Source organism: Saccostrea cucullata, unplaced genomic scaffold, assembly GCF_032062105.1.
Source record: "Saccostrea cucullata isolate Sc308-1 unplaced genomic scaffold, CSIRO_AGI_Scuc_v1 ctg13293, whole genome shotgun sequence".
NCBI lineage: Eukaryota > Metazoa > Mollusca > Bivalvia > Ostreida > Ostreidae > Saccostrea > Saccostrea cuccullata.
This window is the reverse complement of record NW_026920243.1, coordinates 8,348-17,011: the sequence shown is the minus strand read 5'-3', so window position 1 is coordinate 17,011 and position 8,664 is coordinate 8,348. Positions and strand designations below refer to the sequence as shown.

Genomic DNA, 8,664 nt, shown 5'->3' with positions numbered 1-8,664 from the left:
GGTTATCTCTGTAATAACAAATAAATATGGCATTGTTTTATTTGCACAATCATACACAAACAGAAAATCTACTGGTATTAAGGAAAACAAATTTGTTGAATTATATATATTTACCATTCCCTATTCGCCAATTCAATACATCTTGTTGCCCAAGTTGCTTTGAAACTGATTCAGAAGAGTATATTATTATGCAATAGTAAGGTGTCTGTCGTCCGTCCGTCTGTCTGTCTGTAAACAATTTTTCAAAATGCTACTCCTCCTACAGTTTTGGCCCGATTTCAATATTACTTTACACACAAGTAGACTACACTAAGATACATCATTTAATGTATCGTTTTTTTATTGCCATGGAACAAGTGTTGCCATTGTTACTAAAATAATAATTTCTGTGAAATTCCTTTAATACCCCTACCTCCTCCTACAGTTTTATTCTGATTTCAGTGTAACTTGGCACACAAGTAGACTACACTAAGATACATAATTTGAATTGATTGCTGCTGTTGTTGAAAGTTTCTTCAAATCAAGGCTACTTTTCCTTCGCTGACAGACCAGTAGAGCTACAGTCTTATCAAAGACTTCTGGTTGGATCCATTAGACTTATTATGTTCTTATTAGCGGTGTAAGTCCCGTCTTTACTTAGAATGTTTATCTGGAAGCCTCAAACTCCAAAGTATCAGCCTTCAGAGTTAATAAAAAGCTTGCTTGTTTCAATTATATCTCCTCACCTAAACATCAGAAATAATCCTTGATTTTACTAAAATGAAAAAAAAAAAAAATCTTGGTCAAATGGCATTTTTTTGACCCAGTGCACCAAACTGATAAATGGACAAGAATAATTATAATAAATGATTGAAATGGAACTATAGTAATGTTAATCCCCCCCCACCAAACCAAACAACAACATTCTTTTTTTTTTTTTTTTTTTTTTTTTTTTTTTTTTTTTTTTTTTTTTTTTTTTTTTTTTTTTTTTTTTTTTTTTTTTTTTTTTTTTTTTTTTTTTTTTTTTTTTTTTTTTTTCTTAATAATTTAACCTTTGGCAGAAAAATATTAATGTTTTAAAGACTACAAAGACAACTTCAGCATTTCATGTAAATTATTATATCTCATACTTACATTTTAGTAAAAACAAATTCAGCTAAAGACCACTTGGCCATTTGATCAGACTTTTGGTTCATTGACTGTGTTTTAGTGTTTCTCTTTGTGCCGTTGTCATAGTTGTACAAGAAGCATAGTTTATCTAATATCACAAAAAAATCAATGATTATTTTTAGGCTTATCTCACAAGAGTTTTGGAAGCTAACATTTAAAATAACCCCAGTTTGAGGTCAAAGTTTTGGAGTTGATTTCTTCAAACATGTTCTTAATCTATGCCCTGTATTGAACACAGCTCCCACTGATGATGCTTCTAGTATGTTTCATTGTACCTGAGCGAGGTTTCAAGGCCTTGTTTCTTTTTTATATACAGTTGACACATTCTACACATACTGTAGTGTTATTGTTTACTACTTTATACTGTTTTATTTACATATTCCCATAGGTACACACAGTAGTGTTATTGTTTATACTTTATACTGTTTTTCATTTAATATATTCCTCGTGGCTACACACTGTAGTGTTATTGTTTAATACTTTATACTGTTTTATTTACAGATTCCCATAGGTATACACTGTAGTGTTATTGTTTACACTTTATACCTGTTTTATTTACAGATTTCCCATGGGTACACATTGTTGTGTTATTGTTTACACTTTATACCGGTTTTATTTACAGATTTCCGTGGGTAACACACTGTGGGTGGTATAGTTTACACTTTATACCTGTTTTATTTACAGATTTCCGTGGGAACACACTGTAGTGTTATTGTTTATACTTTATACCTGTTTTATTTACAGATTCCCGTGGCTACAGTGCAAGTGTTATTGTTCTTTATACCTGTTTTATTTACATATTCCCATGGGTACACACTGTAGTGTTATTGTTTATACTTTATACCTGTATTATTTACAGATTCCCATAGGTATAAAATGTAGTGTTATTGTTTATACTTTTAATACTGTTTTATTTACAGATTCCCATAGGTGTACACTCTGTAGTGTTATTGTTTATACTTTATACTGTTTTTCATTTACATATTCCCATAGGTACACACAGAAGTGTTATCCTTTATACTTTATACCTGTTTTATTTATATTTCCCATAGGTATACACTGTAGTGTTATTGTTTATACTTTATACCTGTTTTATTTACATATTTCCCATAGGTACACACAGTAGTGTTATTGTTTATACTTTATACCTGTTTTATTTACAGATTCCCATAGGTATACACTGTAGTGTTATTGTTTATACTTTATACCTGTTTTATTTATATTCCCGTGGTACACATTGTAGTGTTATTATTTATACTTTATACCTGTTTTATTTACATATTCCCTGGGTACACTGTAGTGTTATTGTTGTATTACTTTATACCTGTTTTTGTCAATATATTCCCCGTGGGTACACATTGTAGTGTTATTGTTTATACTTTATACTGTTTTATTTACAGATTCCCGTGGGGGTACACATTGTGTGTTATTGTTTACACTTTATACCTGTTTTATTTACATTCCCATAGGTACACATTGTTGTGTTATTGTTTACACTTTATAATTTGTTTCATTTAAATTCCCCGTGGGTACACATTGTTGTGTTATTGTTTACACTTGTACCTGTTTTATTTAGATATTCCCATAGGTATACATGTAGTGTTATTGTTTATACTTTATACTGTTTTTGGTCAACATATTCCCATAGGTACACACTGTAGTGTTATTGTTTACACTTTATACTGTTTTATTTACATTCCCATAGGTACACATTGTTGTGTTATTGTTTATGTTTATACCTGTTTTATTTAATATATTCCCATAGGTATACACTGTAGTGTTATTGTTTATAAATTTATACCTGTTTTATTTACATATTCCTGTGGGTACACATTGTAGTGTTATTATTTAATATTTTATACCCTGTTTCATTCACACATTCCCCTGGTACACCCCTGTAGTGTTATTGTTTATACTTTATACTGTTTCATTTACATATTTCCCTGGGTACATATTGTAGTGTTATTGTTTATACTTTATACCTGTTTCATTTACATATTCCTGTGTGTACACATTGTTGTGTTATTGTTTACACTTTATACCTGTTTCATTCACATTCCCATAGGTACACATTGTAAGTGTTATTGTTTACACTTTATACCTGTTTTGTTTACATATTTCCATAGGTACACATGTAGTTATTGTTTACACTTTACACCCGTTTTGTTATATAACAGGTATAAAGTATAAACAATAACACTACAGTGTATACCTATGGGAATCTGTAAATAAAACAGGTATAAAGTGTAAACAATAACTACAGTGTATACCTATGGGAATCTGTAAATAAAACAGGTATAAAGTGTAAACAATAACACTACAATGTGTACCTATGGGAATGTAAATAAAACAGGTATAAAGTGTAAACAATAACACAACAATGTGTACACACAGGAATCTGTAAATAAAACAGGTATAAAGTATAAACAATAACACTACAATGTGTACCCAGGGGAATCTGTAAATAAAACAGGTATAAAGTATAAACAATAACACTACAGTGTACCCAGGGGAATCTGTAAATAAAACAGGTATAAAGTATAAATAATAACACTACAATGTGTACCCACAGGAATCTGTAAATAAAACAGGTATAAAGTATAAACAATAACACTACAGTGTATACCTATGGGAATCTGTAAATAAAACAGGTATAAAGTATAAACAATAACACAACAATGTGTACCTATGGGAATGTAAATAAAACAGGTATAAAGTGTAAACAATAACACTACAGTGTGTACCTATGGGAATCTGTTAATAAAACAGGTATAAAGTATAAACAATAACACTACAGTGTATACCTATGGGAATCTGTAAATAAAACAGGTACAAAGTGTAAACAATAACACAACAATGTGTACCCACGGGAATCTGTAAATAAAACAAGTATAAAGTGTAAACAATAACACAACAATGTGTACCTATGGGAATGTAAATAAAACAGGTATAAAGTGTAAACAATAACACAACAATGTGTACCCACGGGAATCTGTAAATAAAACAGGTATAAAGTATAAACAATAACACTACAATGTGTACCCACGGGAATCTGTAAATAAAACAGGTATAAAGTATAAACAATAACACTACAGTGTACCCAGGGGAATCTGTAGATAAAACAGGTATAAAGTATAAATAATAACACTACAATGTGTACCCACGGGAATCTGTAAATAAAACAGGTATAAAGTATAAACAATAACACTACAGTGTATACCTATGGGAATCTGTAAATAAAACAGGTATAAAGTATAAACAATAACACTACTGTGTGTACCTATGGGAATCTGTAAATAAAACAGGTATAAAGTATAAACAATAACACTACAGTGTATACCTATGGGAATCTGTAAATAAAACAGGTATAAAGTATAAACAATAACACTACTGTGTGTACCTATGGGAATCTGTAAATAAAACAGGTATAAAGTATAAACAATAACACTACAGTGTATACCTATGGGAATCTGTAAATAAAACAGGTATAAAGTATAAACAATAACACTACAGTGTATACCTATGGGAATCTGTAAATAATACAGGTATAAAGTATAAACAATAACACTACAGTGTGTACCCATGGGAATCTGTAAATAAAACAGGTATAAAGTATAAACAATAACACTACAGTGTGTAGCCACGGGAATCTGTAAATAAAACAGGTATAAAGTATAAACAATAACACTACAGTGTGTTCCCACGGAAATCTGTAAATAAAACAGGTATAAAGTGTAAACTATACCACCACAGTGTGTACCCACGGAAATCTGTAAATAAAACCGGTATAAAGTGTAAACAATAACACAACAATGTGTACCCATGGGAATCTGTAAATAAAACAGGTATAAAGTGTAAACAATAACACTACAGTGTATACCTATGGGAATCTGTAAATAAAACAGGTATAAAGTATAAACAATAACACTACAGTGTGTAGCCACGGGAATCTGTAAATAAAACAGGTATAAAGTATAAACAATAACACTACTGTGTGTACCTATGGGAATCTGTAAATAAAACAGGTATAAAGTGTAAACAATAACACTACAGTGTGTACCCAGGGGAATCTGTCCAACTGTATATAAAAAAAAGAAACAAGGCCTTGAAACCTCACTCAGGTACAATGAAACATACTAGAAGCATCATCCGTGGGACTGTGTTCAATACAGGGCATAGATTAAGAACATGTTTGAAAGAAATCAACTCCAAAAACTTTAACCTGGGACTTCGAAACTGGGGTTATTTAAATGTTAGCTTCCAAAACTCTTGTGAGATAAGCCTAAAAATAATCATTGATTTTTTTGTGATATTAGATAAACTAGTGCTTCTTGTACAACTATGACAACGGCACAAAGAGAAACACTAAAACACAGTCAATGAACCAAAAGTCTGATCAAATGGCCAAGTGACCTTAAGCTGAATTTGTTTTTACTAAAAAAATGTAAGTATGATATAATAATTTACATGAAATGCTGAAGCTTGTCTTTGTAGTCTTTAAAACATTAATATTTTTCTGCCAAAGGTTAAATTATTAATAAGAGAATGTTGTTGTTTGGTGGTGGGGGGGGGATTAACATTAGCTATAGTTCCATTTTCGATCATTTATTATAATTATTCTTGTCCATTATCAGTTTGGTGCACTGGGTCAAAAAAATGCCATTTGACCAAGATTTTTTTTTTTTTTCATTTTAGTAAAATCAAGGATTATTTCTAGAGATGTTTAGGTGAGGAGATATAATTGAAACAAGCAAGCTTTTATTAACTCTGAAGGCTGATACTTTGGAGTTTGAGGCTTCCAGATAAACATTCTAGTAAAGACGGGACTTACACCGCTAATGACAAGAACATAATAAGTCTAATAAGATCCAACCAGAAGTCTTTGATAAGACTGTAGCTCTACTGGTCTGTACGCATAACAAAGGAAAAGTAGCACTTGGATTTGAAACTTTGCAACAGGCGGCAATAAATAGAATTATGTATCTTAGTGTAGTCTACTTGTGTGCCAAGTTACACTGAAATCAGAATAAAACTGTAGGAGGAGTAGGGTATTAAAGGAATTTCACAGAAATTATTATTTTAGTAACAATGGCAACACTGTTCATGGCAATAAAAAACCGATATATTAAATGATGTATCTTAGTGTAGTCTACTTGTGTGCCAAGTTATACTAAAATCAGACCAACACTGTTGGAAGAGTAGCATTTTGAAAAATTGTTTACAGACAGACAGATGGACAGATGACAGACACCTTACTATTGCATAATAATATACTCTTCTGAATCAGTTTTCAAAGCAACTTGGGCAACAAGATGTATTGAATTAGCAATAGGGAATGGTAAATATATATAATTCAACAAATTTGTTTTCCTTAATACCAGTAGATTTTCTGTTTGTGTATGATTGTGCAAATAAAACAATGCCATATTTATTTGTTATTACAGAGATAACCACATCCTATTTGAATAAGGAATGGCCACTGCCACTAGCCAGGCACAGGAACTCATAACCTGTGACCTTAAATGTGTCAAACCTGTCCAGCAATTTTGTAACAGCTGCCAAGTCGGTCTGTGTGAAGACTGCATCAACAAACATGTCAAGAGCCTCAAGTCCATGAAGCATGACATTGTTCCTTTCACAAAGCGTACAGTACAGCTTGTGTTCCCTCAGTGTACATCTCATTCCCATCAGAGATGTGAGGCCCACTGTCAACAGTGTGATGTCCCAGTCTGCATCAAATGTCTCACTGGTCAACATAAAGGTCATGACATTGTGGACATGGCAGATATCATAGCATTAAAGAGAGAAAATATTAAAAGGGAAACCGAAGAAATTGATGCCATTATTTCAAAGAGCACAGCACAGGACAAAAGCACAGAAAACAAAATTTCCAAATCCATAGCCTATTATACAGATTTACGAAAACAGACCAATGATCATAGAAATCAATGGCACCTAGAGGTGGACAACATCTTTAACAAACTTGAATCCTTGATCCAGTCACTTAGAGATCATCATATTACAACTCTGAAATCATCCCAGTCCAAACTCAGAAGTCAGAATTCCAGTTTGATCCAAACTTGCCAAGAAAACAAAGAAATCCTGAAGTCTAACAAAGTGTCTGATGTCAACAACTACCAATCCAAACTGAAGGAATACAGAAACATTCCACAAATACCTGATCTACCATTGCCCTCTCTTCAAACAAATACAATCCAAGGGAGAGAACTCAGTATAGAATTAGGAGAATACAAGGCTACACTGACACAGACATCACTATCCAGTCTGACAGATGAAGTCTCTTTTTTATCTGTTAAGGAATTATTAGAAGAAGTCAGAGTGATTGCAAACATTCCAACAAATGTTAAAAAGTTACATAAAGTGGCCTGTGTCGGATCAGATAAAGCTTGGCTTAATGGAGAAGACAAAATGATAACCTGTGTGGACATACATGGAGCTCTACAAGACACTGTCAGCAGTACACTTGAGAATTACCCTAATGACATTAGAGTGACCAGACAGGGAGAACTGATATACAGTGATTATATCAATAGAACTGTGAACATTGTCAGAGATGGGAAGACAGAGACACTGATCACCACACCAAGGGGCTGGCATCCAGATGGACTGTGTTGTACCAGGTTAGGGGATATCCTAGTTAGTATGAGTACTACTGATAGAAGTCATTATAAAATAGTCCGTTATCAGGGACAGAGAGTGACACAGGAAATAGATAAAGATGAACATGGTGATCCAATCTATCAAGGAGGGAGAGAAATAGTGTTTGTGGTGGAGAACAACAATGGAGACATATTGGCCTCTGATACCAATGCTGACACAGTGGTAGTAGTGGACAGGACAGGAAAAGTCAGATTCAGATACGACAAACCTCCAGCGGGAAAGAAATCATTCTGTCCTTGTCAAATAGTGACAGACTCTATGGGTCACATCATTGTAGCTGATCAATTCAACAAGTGTCTACACATCCTAGATCAGAATGGACAGTTCCTGAGATGTGTGGATAAGTTTGGACTAGAGGATCCTCATGGACTTTGTGTGGACAGTGAGGGGAGATTGTGGGTAGGGTTGTATCTGTCAGGGAAATTGAAAGTCATCCAGTACATGAAATAAACAGCAAACATTATTTTACTCCTTAGGTAATTATTACATCTCTATCATAAATTTATTACTCATAAACAAAACAACCATCATTATACTTATTCATGCTATGACTACATGTACATCTTAAGAAGTGATCTTTGCAGAATGATTTTTAGTCTTTTTATTAAAAATATTATTTAACATTATTATACATGTGTATAAGGAATTAGATAGACTGGATTCATGCCAATATTTAAATTTGTAACAACAACTTTTAAGGATATTAATATATGATTTCAAAATATATCTGTGTGGAAAATCCATTCTTTGTATTTCTTCATTATCATGATTATGTACAGGTAATGAGGAGAAACCATTTGAAAAGATGGACTCGTGTATGAAAGTTAACATGCA

The 8,664-nt window shown here is 32.5% G+C and overlaps 1 protein-coding gene across 1 annotated transcript; it reads left to right on the top strand.

Moving 5' to 3' along the window:
- Positions 1 to 6,621: 6,621 nt before the first annotated feature.
- On the top strand, positions 6,622 to 8,300 carry LOC134245591 (tripartite motif-containing protein 3-like). The gene has a single exon (XM_062727866.1). The coding sequence runs from the start codon at positions 6,622 to 6,624 to the stop codon at positions 8,278 to 8,280; it is 1,659 nt and encodes a 552-aa protein (XP_062583850.1). The 3' UTR covers positions 8,281 to 8,300.
- Positions 8,301 to 8,664: the final 364 nt, after the last annotated feature.